General features: G+C 37.7%; 1 protein-coding gene across 1 annotated transcript; it reads left to right on the plus strand.

The window, feature by feature from the left end:
- Positions 1–91: 91 nt before the first annotated feature.
- Positions 92–19,201, plus strand: CISD1 (CDGSH iron sulfur domain 1). The gene is made up of 3 exons (XM_060034594.1): positions 92–243; positions 7,941–8,146; positions 18,011–19,201. The coding sequence occupies exons 1-3, from the start codon at positions 219–221 to the stop codon at positions 18,098–18,100; spliced, it is 321 nt and encodes a 106-aa protein (XP_059890577.1). The 5' UTR covers positions 92–218; the 3' UTR covers positions 18,101–19,201.
- Positions 19,202–21,026: the final 1,825 nt, after the last annotated feature.

A 21,026-nucleotide genomic window follows, 5' to 3' on the forward strand; every position in this document is an offset into this window, starting at 1 on the left:
ACTCAGGACTTCCTAAAGGCCCGGAACGCAGCTTCGCGCATGCTCAGCATCAGCCCGGCTGCTTAATACACACGTGCTTACGGCCTATCGCGGCGCCTGCGCAGTCGCAGCCTGCAGTTCGCCCTTAGGACAGACGTCTGTTTTACCTTGACTCCCGCAGTCCACTCGAGCCGGTCTGTGCTCAGTGTCTTGTGTACATTCTTGCAAGCGACGGCGCCATGAGTATGACTTCCAGCGTACGAGGTGAAGTGGGGCATGGGAGCGGGTGAGGTTGGCGGCCTGCGCACCGGTTGCAGCTCCCTCGGCACCTCTTCGGGCTATTACGGCTGCCCTGCGTTCCCGCCAGTCTCGTAACCTTGAGATGGAGAAGGGCAAGCGCTCCGCGGACCTGCGGACACCTCGGGCCACACGGGGCAAGGGGGCCAGGTCAGGGTATGATCCGGGGCAAAAGTGGCGTGGGGGCCATGCAGGCATCTACCCAGGTCTGGGTAGTCCCCTAACTATACCGCTGCGCTGCTAGCTTTTCTTGTTCTTCCCTGAGACTCCTTTCTGTTGTGTCACAGGGCCTGGAAAAAAAAGGAAAGGTGAAAACAAAAAACAAAAACCCTCTTCCCCCTTCTCCACATTTAAATTACCGTGGAGTGAGAACGTAGATTTCCTGCAGCCCTCAAGCGATGCATGACTAATCACAGCTTAGTTTTGCACATTTTTTAAAGGGAAGGCACCCAATCCGAGGTCTTCAGTTTTCCCAGGGTTTTTTGTTGTTGTTTTTTGTTTTTAATGCCTCTGGCATCTGGACCTCGGTGGCAGTAGTCCAGGAGAGAGGATTGAAAACTGAGCTCATTGAGCCTTCACCTTTCTCAGCCTTGCTTCCCTTGTGCTAGTACCTAGCGTTTGGAAATGTTACTTCACAGAAGGTCCGATTAAAATTAAGAGACTTTCTAGAGCTTCACTTTATAACAATTCTTGGTGGTAGTATAATTAATATAATAGTTTGTACCGCTACGGGATACCTGTGATCTTTGCCCAGGTATAAAATACCACCCTCAAGGTTTGGTTACCTGTAACAGTAGTTAGGTAAAGGTAGATTGTCCAGAAATTAATTTAAAATAGTCTATTTGATTCATTTAGTAAATATTGAGCATCTGGAGTACCAGGTTCTGTAAAAGGTGCCTACTAACTTGGCCCTAATTTTGTAATAGATTCTATAAATTGGAGAATTCCACTTGTTGCGAAAAGTTATCTGTCAGAGTGAGGGTGATAACCCATGACATTTTTAAGTTACTAATGCGGTATATAGGAGGTGATTATTTGCAAAACGTATTTCAAAGGATACTCATCTTTAGACTCCTTTAAATAGAGGCACCTTCGTACATTTAAAATAGGGAGTGATTTTTATTGTAAAAAAAAATTTTCTGAGGAATAAGACAATTGTGTAAAATAAGATATTCATGTGACTTGAGCCACTGATAATCTTATAGGAAGACAGTTTGCACTTGTGTGATATGGGACAAAAGATTCCAAAGTGGTTTTTTTTAATGTGGAGTCATTTTGTATAATTGGGCACTAAACTCTATTTAGGTAGCATACTATTGAAATGTGATATAGGTGAACCCTAAGACTCTTACGACTATAAGCTAATCTTTCTTGTAATCAAGACAAGTTTGTTATTTTTTTGACCTAATTATATGGGAATCCAAAGGTGACTTTCCCATTATTTTGCCATTTTCTAAGGGATAGGAAATTGCTTCGTCAATTGGGTTATTAGCTTAAACTTTAGGTACTCAACTTTGTTATGAGAACTACTTTTTTCCGGCTGTGTTGGGTCTTTGTTGCTGCATGCGGGCTTTCTCCTAGTTGCAGCGAGCAGGGGCTATTCTTTCACTGCCGTGCATGGGCTTCTCATTGCAGTGGCTTCTCTTGTTGCAGAGCACGGGCTTTAGGTGCGCAGGCTTCAGTAGTTGTAGCACGCGGGCTCAGTAGTTGTGGCTCACGGGCTCTAGATCGCAGGCTCGGTAGTTGTGGCACATGGTCTTAGTTGCACCACAGCATGTAGGATCTTCCCAGACCAGGGCTCGAACCTGTGTCCCCTGCATTGTCAGGCGGATTCTTAACCACTGCGCCACCAGGGAAGCCAAAGAAGTGACTACTTTTTATTTCACCTAAAAGCATAAGGACTGTTGTGAGGACAATGGGCAGGGACCCCAAAGCCTTTGTAAATCACTTCTACCAGTGCTTTCTTCCTCAGATATAGTGGTGTGGCAAGGTAGGGACGGAATATCTGTTTTGTAATGTTTAGATCTCAAATTGTTCTACTGTCAGTGTTTAAACCAAACCTGTTCATTCCTATAGATTGAAAATCAATTTAGATCTTTTGATTTGGGGGAAGATGACCATGACTTTTCTCAGTTAAGTAAGTGAATTATATATTTTTTTTATAATTTGTGTGTATATTATATAATGGTATTTGGCAATGGTAAGCACTATATAAGTATATGTTAAATAAAAAATGAAAGGGTGTGTATGTGCATGCAGAATTCTTGTTTATGTTCAGGAAAAAAATAATGGGTGGGTTAGAAATAAAATGAATGGAGCTCAGGTCAGGACATGAATCTGGGAAAGGCAATGAGGATGAGTGATTGGAATGGTAATCCGAAGATCCCAGTCAGTGAGATGGCTTTTGATGCCCATTTGGTCGATATTACCAAACTTCCTTTTTCCTTATTGAGGTATAATTGACATACTTATACCAAACTTATTTTTTATGTGATACCAAATATTGATTACAGTTTTAGAAACTGTAATAAACATTAAGAAACATTAAGTGCCTTTCACTGCTACAGAGTCCCCGTTCTCTAATGACCCCTCCTCATACCCAATAGATGACCTCTAGGAAGTTTACTAAACTTCTTGCTCCTTAATACCTCCAAGACTCATTGACTCTGCTCTCATCCTTAATCCCTTCCCTTCTATTTGCAAGGAAGAGATTATCTGAGGCTGTTCTCTCTATATCATCCAGATGCCATTTTCTCCTGCTTCCTTAAGCTCTTGCCTCAGTAATGATACCAATTGCTCTTAATTCTTCTGTCCTCTCACAGGGATTTTCTTGTCTTCAGCCCAAAGTCACTCATAATTCACCCTCATTTAAAAAAAAAAGCCAACTAAACCAAATATTTTTAAAGGCCTTCCTTCTTCCTGCTGTCCCCTCAAGTCACTTTTTTCTTCATATTTTGCTTTACCCTCCAGTTACAAAATAGGCATTAGTCTATCTGCCTGTGCTTTATTGTACTTCCCAAACCCTGAGCACTACAATGCTTGTAACCAAAACTAAATTTCATAAGTTCTTATTCTCTGACTGTTATATCGTTGTCTCTTTTGTTGAAACTAACGCATAATTTTCCAATCCATTTAACTTCAACATATAAAAATACTGTTTGGGTTCAATAAATTTATTGAGTCATTTAAAATAACTATTCAAGGGTTTGTTTTTATCTGAGAAGGAATGTGCAGATCATACTGTGAATAAAGGAGTTAGCTCCTATGGGTTATGAACAAAAAATAATAGGGGCTGTAGATGAAACAAGATTGGCAGTGAGTTGATACTTGTTGGAGCTGGGTGAGGGTAAATGGGAGGTCATTACAGTATTTTCCGTGTATGTCTGAAGGGTTCCATAATGAAGTTTTATTTTTAATCTCAGGAAGTATTGAAATTCCACAGTTTGATACAGTAGGTTAAGATGAGGCCAAAGAGAAGTCATTTGGTGTAAGAGCAATGTGCTAGTAGGATGGACAGAGGGAGTTGCAAATTCAGATTAGGAATCTATTATTTCTTTTTACTTAACTAACATTGAACACTGCCTGTGCACCAGGCCTTGAGAGAAAAACGTTACCAGGCACAGCCTACCAATCTGAGGGGGACCTAAGGGAGGCAAAGATTTAAACACAGCTCCCCTCCCCACCTCCTGAGGTGGAAGGAACATTCTGATTCTATGGCAGTTGACACTGGGTAGGAGAGGACAGTTTGGGGCTACCAAAGGGGCTAAAGGAAAAGAAGCAGGGTGAGATTTCTGTCTTAGCTTAAAGCAAAATGATTTCCCACAGTAAAGAAATGAGTTATAAATATGGGTGTGGGATTTGGGAACGAGTTGATGTTTTCTCTATCTCTGAATAATCCTAAGAGAGAAAACCAAAGATTATACAAAGATTGCCAGGGGAAGAGTAAGAAAGGGAGGGATTATTTAGAAACGTATTTTTTGTATTTTCTTTATATTGATGTATTCATGGTATTTGTATAGATAGAGAGCATTGTTAAGCAAGGTAGGGGCTTGATCTAACTATAGGAACACTATACCTTGAGAGAGGTGTACAGAAAAGGGAAGTAAGGATAAAGTAGAAGAGGCAAAAATAAGGCTTAGGATATTTCTGGACACCAGTTTTGAAAGAATGTCTGAAAGGTGCCAACTGAAATATCTTTAGAAATTGGGTCTTGATATAGTCCCTTGTTCAACCTGAGATGGTGTCTGTTCTTAATAGGCATGTACACTATCAAGAACTAAATGTTACTTGGGTTTTATTGTTTGTTTACTGTCTTGGGTTTTCAATTCTTTCTCTATTGTAATTGTTGACTTTTGAATCCATCATCATTCTTGTCTATCTCCATATAGTTTCCTTTTCTTTCTTTTCCCTAGAGTTGCCAGTGGCATCCATAGCTTTTTGCCAGAAAAGACTGATTCAGGCTACAGTAATGAAATGATAAAACAGCAACATTTTTCTTACTCTGGGAACTTTACATTTGTCTCTAATGAGGTTAGAGAATTAGAATTTGGGAATGGGGGAGGGATGGAAATTGTTTTCTTAAGACCTTATCTGGCTCTGTGAGTCTAAAAAACTCATTGGAGCAAACGCAAAGCCATTTCCTAGCACACATATGGTGCTATGACATTTATAAAGGTTCATCAGTGACCCTCCTTAGGGGGTAGGGTCACAGAGTGCATGTTTTGATTCCCCACAGGGCAGCCACTCTTGGATAATATCTAGAGTTCCCTCTGTGTCAGTTATTCTGTCATTTCTTCCACCATCAAAAAAATCGAAGGGAAGTAAAGGTTTTTAAAAAGTCACCATATGGATTCAGTTGGTAGTAATGAGAAAGGAGAATAGAAGGATATTTTGATGGCTGAGAAAGATTCTTCTGGCCTATCATAAATTTCAGGTAGAAATTCCTATAGGATTTTTTTTTTATATCATGAGACCAATTATCCTAACCAATTGTAGTTGTTCTTTGGATCTCAGGCCTTTATGTAATATGTAGGCATCATTAAAACAAATCTGATAGAGATTACTTCAAACTTCACCTCAAAAGTAAGGTGTAGGGCTTCCCTGGTGGTGCAGTGGTTGAGAGTCCGCCTGCCGATGCAGGGGACACGGGTTCGTGCCCCGGTCCGGGAAGATCCCACATGCCACCAAGCGGCTGGGCCCGTGAGCCATGGCCACTGAGCCTGTGCGTCCGGAGCCTGTGCTCCGCAACGGGAGAGGCCACAACAGGGAGAGGCCACAACAGGGAGAGGCCCACGTACTGCAAAAAACAACAAAAAAAGTAAGGTGTAACTAAGATCAACAGCATTTAGGGAATTGTATTATTTCAGTCTTTTGGGATATTTCCCTCTTTTAAGTTTATACTAAGGATTTAACATTCAGCAAACATAATTGAATATATATATGCAAAGCAGTATTTTAGCCCATTTTGTGATAGGTACATTAACTATTCAGAGTGGCTTTCCATTAGCTAAGAAGTAGATTGCTCTAACTCCTGACATTTTCTCAAGGAACTTCCATGGTAAAAAATGCATCAGAAAGGAAGATCATGAATCAAGCTAGAAATCAGTAAAGTTTCAGCCCTGCTTGGAGTTGCCACAGAATGATACCATGAAGCAGCACTAAGGCAGGGAATTCTCTGGTGGTCCAGTGGTTAGGACTCCAGCTCCAGGACTGGAGCTTTCACTGCTGTGGGCTCCTGTTCAATCCCTAGTTGGGGGAATAAGATCCTACAAGCTGTGCAGCGCAGCCAAAAAAAAAAAAAAAGAAAGAAAGTATCCCTTACCAATGAGAAAAAATGATGACATTCGTAATAAAACAAATTTTAAAAAATAATAAATAAATATTTAAAAATTCAGGGCAAATCTACACAAGGTGTGTAGTTTAAAGTATATTTCAATGAAGCCAAAGGTTTGAAGCTATCAAATGACTTATTAACTTTTCTCAGTCATACAGTATCTGGGAAGGGCATAAAGTTAATGTTTATTTTATATAGCAGGGAGGAATAAAACTGTTGTGTGGTCAGGAAAACAAACTAAATTTTTTCATAGAGAAAAATAACTGTGGTTGAAAATAGAATCCAAGGAACATGCTAATTAGGAACACTTGATGAAAACTAAATTATTAAATAAGCTAGAAGAGAAGACCGAGATAAAAGGAACTAAGTGTGAGAGTGGTTGTTCCTTTCCATTAGAGTTTTGTAAGAATGAACTCCAATTTTATGTAAGGAACTATTAGGTTCAATGATTAATCACATTAGTACAATAAGAAATTTGACTCAGTAGTGCAAGTAAGCCATACAGTTAATTATTCATTATATGTTTTTATTTGGTCTTGGAATGTGTTTTTTGTACTTGTCTCTCTAGGGCTTTATTTGATAGTCTGGGAACTTATTTCAAACACTGTGAAGATCTGACTTAGGAAATGCTGGGACGCAGTCCAGTGTGTTTATCCTGACCCCTGTTCAACTTCTTCCTGCAGTCCACTCCATGCTGGGAATAGACAACTCTCCTCTGAGACTGAGGCTAACCAGACTATGCAGAACTCTCTCCTCTCCAGAATTCTCTGGAACTGGGGTAGTTGTTAAGTGCTTGGATTTCTAAGGGATCCTTGAAAAGCTACGTGAACAGAATAAATAGATGGCCTATTAGTCAAGCAAATAATTGCACAGAAAAACGTCCTTAAATTTAAAATGAAGTTTGTAGGGAATTCAGATCATCCACTGGTGGATAATGGAAATTTAGAATTTGTTAAAGGAGAATCTAACTAATTATATTATGTTTTCTATAAAATTAGTACCTTCTGAGTTTTATTTTAATGAGACACTTAGAAATTAAAAAACAAAAACAAAGCTTTTGAATGACTTGAAGCCCAGAATGCTGGTGGATATATTCCTCTGAATGTTTAATATTAAGGGTTGGTTTTGTTTTATTTGTCCTTTCTTTTTCTTTGGATACCAGTTCTGTTTGTGGTTATGCATTTTTAAATGACTAAAGGACCTACTATTTAAATGAACTCTGGGACTTCCCTGGCGGTCCAGTGGTTAAGACGCCACTCTTCCACTGCGGAGGCTACAGGTTCAATCCCTCGTCAGGGAACTAAGATCCTGCATGCTTCAGGTGTGGCCAAAAAGAAAAACAAAGAACTCTGATGAATCATTTTGTTAACATAATCACCTCCTGATTTTTAGAGGGATGAGGAGGGTCTTGTTTGTAATCTGATTTTTTATGGTCTTATTAGTAATCTGAATTTTTATATGTATCTTTTTTTTTAAAGCAATAGGTATCTGCAGGCTCACAGGTTATTTTAAATCTATTTATGAACACTTTAAAAAGATTACTAAACTTTGTTTCTTCTCCAATTATAAAATAATTTTTAAGTTTCCCTCTTCTATCTTAACTTAGCTAACAATACTGAAAAGAAAATACACAATTGCCTCAGTAAGGGCTGGGGAAGGTTTTAACAAGGGACTACTTCACCAGTGTGTTCTGATCATTTTTTTAATTGTAAACACCATTGACTGTTGGGATGCTTAGTACTCAAAAACTGGATTTCCTGAACGTTCGTGTTAGATTATTGGTATAGATTTTGGTTTTGATAATCATTCCTGTTTTCCTTCCCTGCTCTAGTTGAATGGATTGCAGCGGTTACCATTGCTGCTGGGACAGCTGCAGTTGGTTATCTAGCTTACAAAAGATTTTATGTCAAAGATCATCGCAACAAATCTATGGTAAACCCTCACATCCAGAAAGACAACCCCAAGGTAGTACATGCTTTTGACATGGAGGATTTGGGAGATAAAGCTGTGTACTGCCGTTGTTGGAGGTCCAAGAAGGTAAGAGAAGCAAGTCCTTTATGCCAGTGCCGTCTTTAATGCAGCATTTCGTTTAAACTATCTGCCACACTGGTACCATCAAATATCAAGATATCCCTTCTCCTTTGCTTCCTTTTTTCTATGGATTCTGTTTTTCTCTGTTTTCTGTGTACTCTTCAGGAATATATTTACTAAAATGTATAACCACCATGCAGTGAAATTGCATCGTACCCTCGTCGAGTTAGGCAAATATAACCACATTCTTGGCCAAAGAAGAGAGAAAAATCCCTTTATTTACGCTTAGAATTTCCTCCCCAAGTGGGTGTTAGCATTCAGTATCCCAGGAAAAGGAGTATGCAGCCTAAAAACAAAGAGAAACAGAAGAGGTCATTTTTTTTCCCCTTGAGATTTCAAGCTCCTAGATTCTAGTACAAGTTTTAGAAATATCAAGAGAAACTTTTGGAAAATTGCCCCTGAAAATTTCTTACCTGGTACATATGTATTGACCCTGTATCCTAAGGTTTTTTTAAGCTGCAGCTCCTATATTTAAATATCCAACACAGGATTTTTTTGTATCTTTATTTTCTTTTGTGAGAATTGCATTTTATCAAGTTCCGTCTGGAATTATCTCTGTGATACCTGCAGCTTTTAGATAGCGATGACAGCTGGTGATCTGAAGATGGTAAAATGCTCTCCTAAGGTCATCTTGAAAAGCTTCATACATTGAATAACTTCAGAATTTCTGGTATATTTAGAGAAATATGGTGAAATACTGTGTATACTGCCACTATTAACATTTAAATAAAATGGATTTTACTAAAGATGACACTATAAGGCCTAAGAAAATAGACAATAAAAATGATGTATCTATTTCTGAAAGCATGTATGTCAGGGACCTCTTCCCACAGCGGAAAGCCATTATCACAAATCACATGTCACAGATAAGGAAGAAGTCACATACCAGGTAACGGAAAGCATATTACTCTAACCCCCTTCTCCGGATGCAATTGATACTGTATAATCCAGTGGTGATAGACCGCTTAGATTATGTCATTGTGTCTGAAAACTGCTTGATGAACATGTGGAATATGAACCAAAAATTAATAGTCCCATTACAGAAATTGTTCCTTAAGAAGAGCACTGTTCATTTGGAGTGTGGGATTGTTTTTAAGTACTAGTGGAGTTGCTAGAAAATAATCCTCAATAATATTCTGTAGACTAGATCTGGTTTGATTTTTAAAAATTAACACCTATAATAGGTTTCATTCTCTTGTTGCTCACCAAAATATAAAAAGTAATACCTTTAGGGGTTTCCCTGGTGGCGCAGTGGTTGAGAGTCCGCCTGCCGATGCAAGGGACACGGGTTCGTGCCCCGGTCCGGGAAGATCCCACATGCCGCAGAGCGACTCGGCCCGTGAGCCATGGCCGCTGCTGAGCCTGCACGTCCGGAGCCTGTGCTCCGCAACGGGAGAGGCCACAACAGTGAGAGGACCGCGTACCGCAAAAAAAAAAAAAAGTAATACCTTTAGAAATTAAGGCATTTCTAAGTCCGGAGTTGTAATAGTTCTTTAGTCAGTGATCTTAAGTAGTTCATTTAGTTTCTATTACTTATATACATGCTTGAGAACAGTTAAATAGTAAAACAGCAGGTATCATAGATGTGTGTAGTAGATGCAGTACGAATGCTTTAAATAAAAGGAAGAGCTTGTTGCACTGTGGGCTAGAATTTTCTGGGAAGGCATAGTGATATATACGTGGGAGTTAAACTGCCCCTGGAAAGATTGGTGGCATTGGAATACACTAGCAAGTATTGGAGACTCTTTCTGTGGGAAAGGACTCATGAGTGAAAGTGGGATCGATGAGGAATCTAGTCTGGTCCTTGCACCTCCCTCCCCGCAGGAATAAGTCCAAATTGAGGAGAGTCTTGAGTACCAGCGTGAGGAATTTGTGCCTCCCAACATGGGGGAGCTTCTTGTCAGGGATTTCAGACATAAAGTTATACTTACACCAGAGTGCTGGCCGTGGGAATGGCGAAGCATGAACAGATACATGAACCATTTTGAGGCAAGGATCAGCCAAACGCAATGACTGATTTGTGCGAAAGATTGTGGGAGGAAGACTAAAGCTCGTGGAAGTATCTTGCTTAAGATAGGATCGTAGGGTTAGAAGAGGTGGTGCCGTCAACGGAAATAAGGAATTCGGGGTGAATGGCTCATTTTCCAGGACACCAATGAGGAGTTCAATTTCAAAGAGTGACACTGAGGTGACATTTGAATGGAAATGTACAGCAGACAGCCTGAAATGTGGGACTAAAGCTGAGACATCAGGGTTGGAGATAGCGATCAGCAAAACTGATGAGTCAAGGGTAGGAATGCAGCAGATCCTTGGTACAGATAAAAATCGAGGGCTAAGTATGAAATCTTGGAGAATTTTCTGCATTTTGTAAAGAGAAGAGCCAAAAAAGGAGATGAAATGGGTCCCAGAGTTAGAAGAAAACTAAGAATATCGTGGCTTCACGGTGGAAAAGGGAAAAGTTTCAAAGAAGGTTTGATTGTGAACATCGGCTTGTGCAAAAGACCAGGAGGTGAATAGACTATTATACTAAGACTGTGGGGTTAAACAATTAGGCAACTGACCTCTTGGTGTCATTTTCACAGAATAATTAGAATAGAAGCTGTGTCCAAATGGATTACAGTATGAATTACTACTAAAGAAATACCTAAATATATGGTATTTCTAAATATATGGCAAAATTTTGGTAAATATGACAGTGAATGGAAAGAAAAAAATATGATGACTGCTTGAGTGAACGCTGAAGCTTACCTTTGAAGCCAAGTAAAGGGCGTTTGCTTTGGTTGGGTGTTTCCAGAGGGTAAAGGGTCAATAAAGCGAATGTGGACTTTTATGGACTAAGATCTCAAGTGTTTCAGGAAGAATCACAAATGGACACAGGCCAAGCTAGTGGTTTAAAAGTTTATTAGACTTTATAAGTCAACAGAACGTTCCAGGATTATTCTTTCATCATACTATTTAGAGTTTCCCTTAGGTAGACTTTAAGGAAAGGAATGCGAGACCAGTCATTTTATTTTCAATTTTCTCAATGTCTTCTTTCTTTTTAAGCTTATCTTTCATACCATTATTAATCCTCTTTGCATCTTTGATTTGTCAGTTCTGAATTTTCCCTGAATCTTGGGCACTTTTTATTACCACATGAGGCGATTCAAAGTTCACTTTGAATATCATTCAAATTATTCTCCAGGCATCTTTGGAATCTCCGCACATTCCTGAGGTTCCTAAGGTTGTCACGCAGGTGCCAAGTCACACACTTACATGCCTGTCCACAGAAGGCTTGATACCTTTGATTAGATGGCTATATGGAGTTTATGTTCAGTAATTTTTTCCTCATACACCAGTTGTGTTTCTAATACAACAAAATTTAAACTCCTATCTAAAAAAAAAAATTTATGTATTATATAAACTAATTCAGTTTTAATTCATTATTTTTTTTAATTGAAGTATTGTTGATTTACAGTACTGTGTAAGTTTCAGGTGTACAGCATAGTGATTCAGTTTTGGAGGGGTTTTTTTGCTGATTATATTCCAATATAGGTTATTAAGAGCTATTGGATATAATACTCTGTGCTATACAGTAAATCCTGTTGTTTATCTATTTTATGTGTAGTCGTTTGTATCTGATGATCCCACACTCTTCATTTTGTCCCTCCCCCCTCTAATTCATTCTTAAGGTACAGTCACGAGTAACCTGTTGTGGGTTTCTAACATTTTGAGCAGTTTTCTCAGATCTAATGAATCAGATCTCTTAGTCAAGTGCAGAAATTACATGTTTTTAACACACTTCGTTCCTCCTCTCTTCCCCCCGATTGGTGTGCCCTCTGCTGTTTCAGAAACTGGACTGTTTCATAGTATTTCACAAAAGGGTTGTCCCTAAGTGAAGTGAGAAGGAAGGGAACCAATACAAAGGAAATGATTAAAGCAACTACAGGGAAAGATACTATTTGAGACAGTGGTATGTTGAGAGGGGTGGAAGGAAAGGAGAGTACGAGCATAGATTTCGGACTCAGCCTTAGAAAGAAAGAGATAGTCTTACTTTCGAAACAAGGTGAGGGAACATTGATGTCAGAGGGAAGAGTGTGCAACATGGTCTTACTAGATTCCCAGCCCCCACTCATCTTGGGTAGATTATGGCGTTTGCTGAGTTGTATGGTGGCCATTGGGGAGGCAGGAGAGATTTGAACAAGGACAGCAGGAGAAGGCAGACTAAGAGATAATCAAGAAAGAGAGGAAAGGTGAGCCAGTTCATGCCAGGAGCTCAACTGAAATTGCAATGAAATGTAACTGTGTAGAATAATTTTCTTTCCTTAACAACTTCCGGATTTGAGTTGGGTTTTTTTATTAGTGATGGGTTTGTTTTTGGTGGGTGTGTGTGGGAGTGTGGGTGTGTGTGTATGAGTTATGGAAAGTCTCCACCCTATTAATGGTTAGAAATGGGACTTCCCTGGCTGTCCAGTGGTTAAGACTTCACGCTTCCAATGCAGGGGGCGTGGGTTCGATCCCTGGTTGGGGAACTAAGATCCCATAAGCGGCGCAGCGGGGCCAAAAAAAAAAGAGTGGCACTGACTCCATTTCTTCATAGAAACAATATTCTGATCGTTGGTTACATTGCTTGCCCAATTCACACAAAGACAGTCTTGTAGGGCTTCCTTGGTGGCGCAGTGGTTAAGAATCCGCCTGCCAATGCAGGGGACACGGGTTCGAGCCCTGGGCCGGGAAGATCCCACATGCAGCGGAGCCACTGAGCCCGTGCACCACAACTACTGAGTCTGCGCTCCAGAGCCCGCGAGCCACAACTACTGAGCCCATGTGCCACAACTACTGAAGCCCGTGTGCCTAGAGCCCGTGCTCCACAACAAGAGAAGCCACTGCAATGAGAAGCCCGCGCACCACAATGAAGAGCAGCACGGGCTCGCTGTGACTAGAGAAAGCCCGCGCGCAACAGCGAAGACCCAACGCAGCCAAAAAAATAAAATTTAAATAAAAAAAAAAAAAAGGCAGTCTTGTAAAATCTTAATTTTTCTTACATATTTTCCTACTATATCTACTATCATAGGTCTTACTAAAGTAAGTATATAAGAATGGTATAAAATGTCATATTCTCTTGTTTAGTCTCAAAGATCTCATTGCTTTTATTTTCTTTCTCAACCAAAGCAAGCTTGTTTCTCAGAGCAGTTTATAGTAATGAGCCAAATGGCCCCAGGCAACTTCCTTGGAAAATATAATCCAAACTCTAATTAAAAATACAAAGTTTGGCAAAGGAAGCTTCAAAAAAATTTTTTTTAATTTTTGCAAGTAGAAGAGGTAAGTCAAGGATGAACAGTTATTTATTTCCATCTTGAATCACCCTAAAAACAGAAACATTATAACTTGAGATGTGGGACCATTAAAAAGAAACAAGTTTTGTGCTTTTTATGAAGACCCTGACAAGGTTGCTAGCTTTCCAAGTAGAGAGCAAGGATCTCTAGTGTTTTTTACCCCTAAACATTTATTTCCACCTCTTCTCCATACTCTCTCTTCTCTAGTTTTAAAGGTATTTGGGATTCGTAGTTTTCTAATTGGATTAACAAATATGATAGTATATTTTCTGGACATACAGGAAATTCAACCAATTTAATTCACAAACTTTTCTCCAGGATTTGTTAATAGACAAAGGTTAACATCTTAGAACAAATGTTAGAATCATCTGTGAGCTAAACTTTTTTCTCATCAATTTTCTGATTCTTTTATTTTTAAGTATTGATACATGAGCTGAATTAAATATACCCTTTGTGTTTTTTGTAATTTCAGCTCTTGACATTTTTAACACATTTAAAACTTTTAGTGAGTTAATAAAATTCACATTTTCATTATATTGTTATTTAATATAAAAACTGCTATACTTCCTAGATTACGTTTGAAAGTATATATCCACCACATGTTTTTTTTCTCCTGTATAGAAAGGTCAAAAATGAAACAAGGCACTTTCTGGAAAAACACAAATATTGTTATGTAATTTACCATTTGAATTTTAATGCCCAGTAATTACCATTCATTCATTTATACTGTATATCAGAATCATGAATTAATTTTAATAAATACATTCTACTAACACATACAATGTATTAAGAAATTGCTAATCCTATCTTGAAATAACTCATTTTGGCTCTTGGTTGAAAAAAATGTTTAGTCTTTTCATTAACTTAAAATGAGACATATCTAATGGATAAATATGAGAATGCCTAATCTTCACATGAAGTTTGGGAGATTATTCTGACTAGTGTTAAGTGATATAGGAAGTACTATTAAAAGATATCTGTGCCTCTGAGCAGAATGATTTTGAATACGGAGTTTACATTTTAAAGGCATACAAAGCTTTATGTACTTTAAAGAAGCATGAAAGTTTATTAACAAATAGCCAGGATCTCCTTATTTACTACTTTTTTTTTAACTTTTATTGGAGTATAGTTGATTTACAATGTTGTGTTAGTTTCAGGTGTATAGCAAGTGAATCAGTTATACATATACCCACTCTTTTTTAGATTCTTTTCCCATTTAGGTCATTACAGAGTACTGAGTAGAGTTCCCTGTGCTATACTAGTAGGTCCTTACTAGTTATCTATTTTATATACAGTAGTGTGTATATGTCAATCCCAATATCCCAATGTATCCCTCCCCCCACTCACTACTTTTTAAAGAAATATTTTTAGATTGTTTTTTTCTTTTAATCCTTTTTTAAAATTTATTTATTTTATTTATTTGTTTTTGGCTGCATTGGGTCTTAGTTGCTGCACGTGGGCTCTCTCTAGTTGCGGCAAGCGGGAGCCACTCTTCATTGTGGTGCACTGGCTTCTCTTTGTGGTGGCTTCTCTAGTTGCGGAGCACGGGTTCTAGGCGCACAGGCTTCAGTAGTTGTGGCACGTGGGCTCAGTAGCTGTGGCTCGCGGGCTCTAGAGCACAGGCTCAGTAGTTGTGGTGCACAGGCTTAGTTGCACTGCGGCATGTGGGATCTTCCCAGACCAGGGCTCAAACCCGTGTCCCCTGTAATAGCAGGCGGATTCTTAACCACTGCGCCCCCAGGGAAGCCCTAAAGAAGTATTTATTTTTTACTTGTTTACTTTTAAGACCATGATGAAACATGTGAATTTCCATTTTTAGGCAGAACCAGATTATTACAAAATTATATCCTCATTTTAGATGTATGGCTTTCTTATCTTTTGTATATTTCTCTATAGATTTCTCTCCCGTTCTTTATATATGGAGAAAAATAATTTGAGAAAATATATTAGTTTTCTAGTATTTTCAATGTGAGACTAAAATAAAAATAAAAGGGACTTCCCTGGTGGTCCAGTGGTTAAGCCTTCCAATGCAGGGGGTGCGGGTTCGATCCCTGGCCAGCAAGCTAAGATCCCACGTGCCTTGCGGCCAAAAAACCAAAAAAAACCCCCAAAACAGAAGCAATATGGTAAAAAATTCAATGAAGACTTTAAAAATGGTGCATATGAAAAAAAATCTTGAAAAAAAAAAAAAGTTAAATATGCTATTTTAGTAAATTATTTGAGACTTTTAACTTTATGAATATTTCATTTTTCAGAAATGTATTTTATAACCTGTGGGCATAAAACCATACAGTGACGTGTTTTGTGTGTGCTATTTATAAAAATGGAGTTTTTTTTACAATGTAAACTTTTATTCTCACTGTAAAATCATCTGTGTTTGTTTATTAAACATACGTCACTTTGAAATGCTGTTCTTTGCTGTGGGATACATTTCAGTTTGATATTTTATGGGCTGTTTCCTCATCCATGCCAAGAAAACACTGAAAGCTTGGGGTCATGTTTTTGTTGCACGGACTTGTTTTTAATATGAATATACTGTACCATATTTTATTGACAGAAATAATGTAACTTTTATATACATTGAATTTATATTGGCACCCCAAGATAGAATTTATACTTGGAAATATAAGATGTGACGATACCTTGAGTTTTTCTGTAGTTTTTAACTAATTTACCACCTCCCAGAATTATATGCAGATCGTAAAATTAAAATTGAATTTCTTTAACATCAACCCAATATTATTTTAATCTTAGAATAGACAAGTCTCATCAAAGTTTAATATTATGTACCATCATTGTCTAGTTTCAGGTATTGAAAATTATACTTCCTTAATGGAGTAATGGGTGATTTTGCTCTTCAGGCCAGGACTCCTGTTACTTTACTCTTCTAAATAGGCTCAGTTCGTGCCACAGTGTACCTTATACTAAACAGTGAAGCTAGATTCTAAAGTGCAGGTACATTCCAGATATCAAGAATAAAACAAAGATGCTCGCTATCATCATTTGACATGAAATAAAAAATGAAAGGTATAATATAGAAGGAAAAAACAAAATAATATACTGATAATTGTAAAATCCTGAGGAGACACCTAAAACATTGTTGCATTCTTATTTTTATCATTTAACAGTAGGAAGGACATACTTGCAAAAAACAGTGGTATATACACACACACAGACACACACATATATTTATATATATAATATATATCAAGAGTAGTCAGGTATGAAAACATATACCTAATTATAATAACCATAAAACATATAAGGCAGAAATGATCTTATTAGAAAATGCATGAGACCTGAGGATGAAAAACACAAGAGGAATAAAATAGGACGTGGCCAAAAAATTCTCAAGTTTATCTGGAGGAATAAATAGGTAATAAATAAAGTTAGGTAAAGAATAAATAGGAAAGTTTTAACAAAGAAGAGTAATGTGAAGGAAAACCAGCCCTACCAAATATTGAAGCCAATTTTAAACACAGTGATTATCCCATTATAAATATGATAATATGAATGATGAATATGATAATGGAGAACCTGTAAATAAGCATTTTTATATGTAGAATTCATTTTGATAAATTTATGAATAAAGGTATAACAATTTGGGAAGCAATCACCTCTAATAATATTGAAGCAACAGGATCTTAGAACAGAATTTTGCAAATTGCGCTCTGTAGAACACCGTGATAATGGGTATCAAAGTGTAAGTGTCCATAGTCCGATCAGCTTGGGAAATTTGGGGTTAAAATAGTGTTTTTTATAGCAGAACCTCTTTAAAATAATAATATATGTTGTGACTTAACTGTATATGTTTTTTAAACACAGAATGAAGTTAAATCAGAATATTTTGCAGGACTTCTTAATTTGCAGAGCTCACTCTGGGAAACGCTGTGTTAAATATTTAGTTTTTGTCCCTTTTCCTTCAACTGGACACCAAAATATCTGTGTTTTCTAAAATGTGAAATCTTGGAAAGGAATGGAAATTTATCGCATCTCCAGGAGAAAGAAGTCTCCATGAAGGATGATAAAAAGGGAAATACTTATTTGTATGAAAGAAGAGAAATTAAGGATATGAACAAATAAGCAAAATAAAAAGGGTTGGGTAAAAAATTGCTGCAAAGATGATCAGCAAAAGGATAATGAACAGATTGATTTTAAACAAATGAACTTAGGCTCTTACCAATAGATAGGCCATGGATGTAGTTCACTAGAAAGGAAATATAACTAGTACATAAACATGGAAAAGGTTTTCCACATCCACAATCAAACGTCACAAATGGAAATTCAATTAATGATCTGTGTATTATCCACAAGTCAATTTCTTCCTCCTCCTTAGTGTGTACACTTTACATATGCTCATTAAGAAAACCTGTAAAAGGTAGCCAAGAAAAATCTATTGAATTATCATGTCATATGTGAATTAAGCATCACCCCCACTCTGCCAAACGTAATACTGATTTTGCAATTAGACATTTCACATTCTTTCTCTTCCTAGTTCCCACTCTGTGATGGCTCTCACACAAAACACAATGAAGAAACTGGAGACAACGTGGGACCTCTGATCATTAAGAAAAAAGACACTTAAATGGACACTTTTGATGCTGCAGACCAACTTGTCATGATGTTTCCTGATCATTTAATTAGAATGAGTACCACTTGTGTCTAATTCACCTCCCCTGGGTTCTAGATGTGGTATATTGCAAACTACAGCTTTCATATTCACGGCATTTGCCTTACTTGTTGAACCATCGTGGTGCACATTTGTTGAAACAAAAAAAAAAGGAAAATCCAGTCTCATGGACTGTGGGTTACTTTGGTCTTGTAAGGATCCGTTTCTTTACATTTAAATATGACATTACAATATAGTTGTATGGCGAAGTTAACGTATTAAATTATTCTCAAAATCATGTCTGTGCAGATTTTACTTGTAAATTTCAAAGAAAAATTATCACCATTTAATATTACTTAGTTAACCTAGAAAGTAAATTGGGTGTGATTAAACTACGTTAATCTCTTAATAACAATCTAGGAAAAATCTTTTATGACCTTGGTTTTCTTCTTGAACGTGGTAATGACACTGAGAAAATACAGCTTCTGTGTTTTCAATCAAAATGAACTTTGAATGTTAATTCCGCTTAATCAAAAGTGGGCCAGGTCAATAATAAAGGGACAGTAACTTCTTTGTATTCATCTTCATGGATATTTAATTGATCCATTAAAGAAACCAGTAGTGGAAATTTAGATCAAAATGATATGAGATTTAAAGTTGTCATGAAGGATGTCTTAAAATGTAATAATGTTCCAGGATTCTAGCCAAGGAGTGGCAAACACTTGAATTGGGGACACTGAAGGAATTGGAACACATAATATCAAGTCTCCTGTATGCAGAGCCACACATCCTTGACAGAAATAGTAGTCATGAGGGTAGATCAGAGGCATGGGAAGATTTTTATTTCCTCATTCTTGATAATCAGGCACATGATTAGTTCTAGTAAAGAAACTGTTTGGGGGAGAAAAATAAGAATTACATCCTCTTTTAAACTGTATAATCTTAAAAGCAAAAATTTGAAGACAAGTGTTTGTCATATTCTTCAAAGTAACTTTCTTCAGACCAGAAACATTGCATTTCATTGCTGATTCAGAAAAAAATATGAAAACTGAAAAAAATTAGGAGCAATAAAAGAGTTAAGACAGGAGTAGTTAATATATATATATATATATATATACTTTTTTTTTTTTTTTTTTTTTGCGGTACGCGGGCCCCTCACCGCTGTGGCCTCTCCTGCCGCAGAGCACAGGCTCCGGACGTGCAGGCCCAGTGGCCATGGCCCACGGGCCCAGCCGCTCCGCGGCATGTGGGATCCCCCCGGACCGGGGCGTGAACCCGTGTCCCCCGCATCGGCAGGCGGACCCTCAACCCCTGCGCCACCAGGGAAGCCCAGGAGTAGTTAATATATTTTTTAAGAGAAATTAGGTTTTTGGATTTCATGGGTTAGAAGGGAAAATATATATGTAATGTAGCAGACATAATTTGAAATTGACAAAGGTAACAGGTAAACATTCTCATCATTTCTTTGCAGGCACTTGAATTCTCAGTAGTAGTGCATCATGTTTCTACTTGGTAGGATCCAGAATTACTTTGGAAGTAACAGGAATCAGTGCAACTAAAACATCAGTGTTCCTATATTAAGTATGATCATTGATATTTTTTTAATGTATGGTTTTGTGTATTATAGTAGATAAAGTTGATCCCAAAATTGTGTGTACCAGTTTTTAAGTAGTCCACATGACTTAGTTGAACTTGTCTTTAAGGCACATCCTAAGCACAAAATCTCAAGTACTACAAACCCTGATTCTACCTATAAGATTCTCAGGATGAATTTTTTCATGCCTCTTCCTCCTTTTTCAAATAAGTATGATTGGGTCAGCAATAGAGAGCATCATGCTTTTAAAGGTTAATTGTTTTAAAGAAAAATACATCTATGAACTCCCAAAGTTACAGATAAAAGGACATCCTTTGAGGGAATTGCCCAGTTATCCAGTGGTTGGGACTCCACACTCAATGCCAGGGTCCCAGGTTCGCTCCCTGGTGGGGGAACTAGGATCCCATGAGCCACGTGGTGCAGCCAAAAAAAAAAGGGGAGGGGGGACATCCTTTGAACACACTAAGCTGTATTCTTAATTTGAAATTATTATGAGTCATGCATTTTTATAGCTAGTGGGAGAAGAAAACAAAGAAACTAGTGCCAATTCTCAAAAGTACTTTCAATGGTGTAAGTGGGTGACTATGATTATGGTAAAATTGGAAATGGTCGCCTTATTGTGAAATGCAGATCTAGTGTAGCATTTTGATAGTCCAGAATAATTAGATAAATGTAGTCCCATGGTCATGTTAAAATTCTATTACATGCTTTTGAACTAGAATTCCTTTAGGATATGAAAACCTTTTCATGTTATTAGTTAACCTAAAAAGTAAAGTGGGTGTGGTTAAGTTAATGTGAGCTGTTTTTACACAAAAATCATTGTGTACAATTACTGTTCTCCCTTAAATACCCTAAATCTTCTAATTGCTTTTTCATTTGATAGAGAGATCAGGCAAGTGGGGCTCCCCAACACCATCACCATCTTTTTTTTCTCTGTATCATTTATGTTTCAGTGATTTCTACAGTAAGATTTTGTGCCAGGTTGAGAAGTTTCTAATGGCATGAAGAAACTTGTTTTGCAGTGACAAGTTTAGAGTGACATACTCCTGTTCATGCAGACATTTATTAAGCATTTATTATAGACGATGTAATTGAGAACACAACATTTTGGAGAATTCAAAGCTCACAGTTTGGATTATATCATTTATGACATGGGTTATATTATGATAGTTTATGACTTGGGGTTGTTTTCCTTGACAAATTGTAACAGGTGCAATCATGTATACCAAGTCTTTCTACAGAGTAGGTGGGTTTATTTGATTTTGTATTAGTTATGAATGATTTTGTTTTAAGATAAACGTTGGTTAA

This window comes from Delphinus delphis, chromosome 16 (assembly GCF_949987515.2).
Source record: "Delphinus delphis chromosome 16, mDelDel1.2, whole genome shotgun sequence".
Lineage (NCBI taxonomy): Eukaryota > Metazoa > Chordata > Mammalia > Artiodactyla > Delphinidae > Delphinus > Delphinus delphis.

What these genes read in the sequence shown, in the direction of transcription:
- CISD1 (XM_060034594.1), top strand. Translation starts at nt 219, where the DNA reads ATGAGTATGACTTCCAGCGTACGAG. An exon ending in TATGACTTCCAGCGTACGAG is followed by an intron (nt 244 to 7,940) that starts GTGAAGTGGGGC and finishes TCCCTGCTCTAG; the next exon opens with TTGAATGGATTGCAGCGGTT. An exon ending in GTTGTTGGAGGTCCAAGAAG is followed by an intron (nt 8,147 to 18,010) that starts GTAAGAGAAGCA and finishes TTCTCTTCCTAG; the next exon opens with TTCCCACTCTGTGATGGCTC.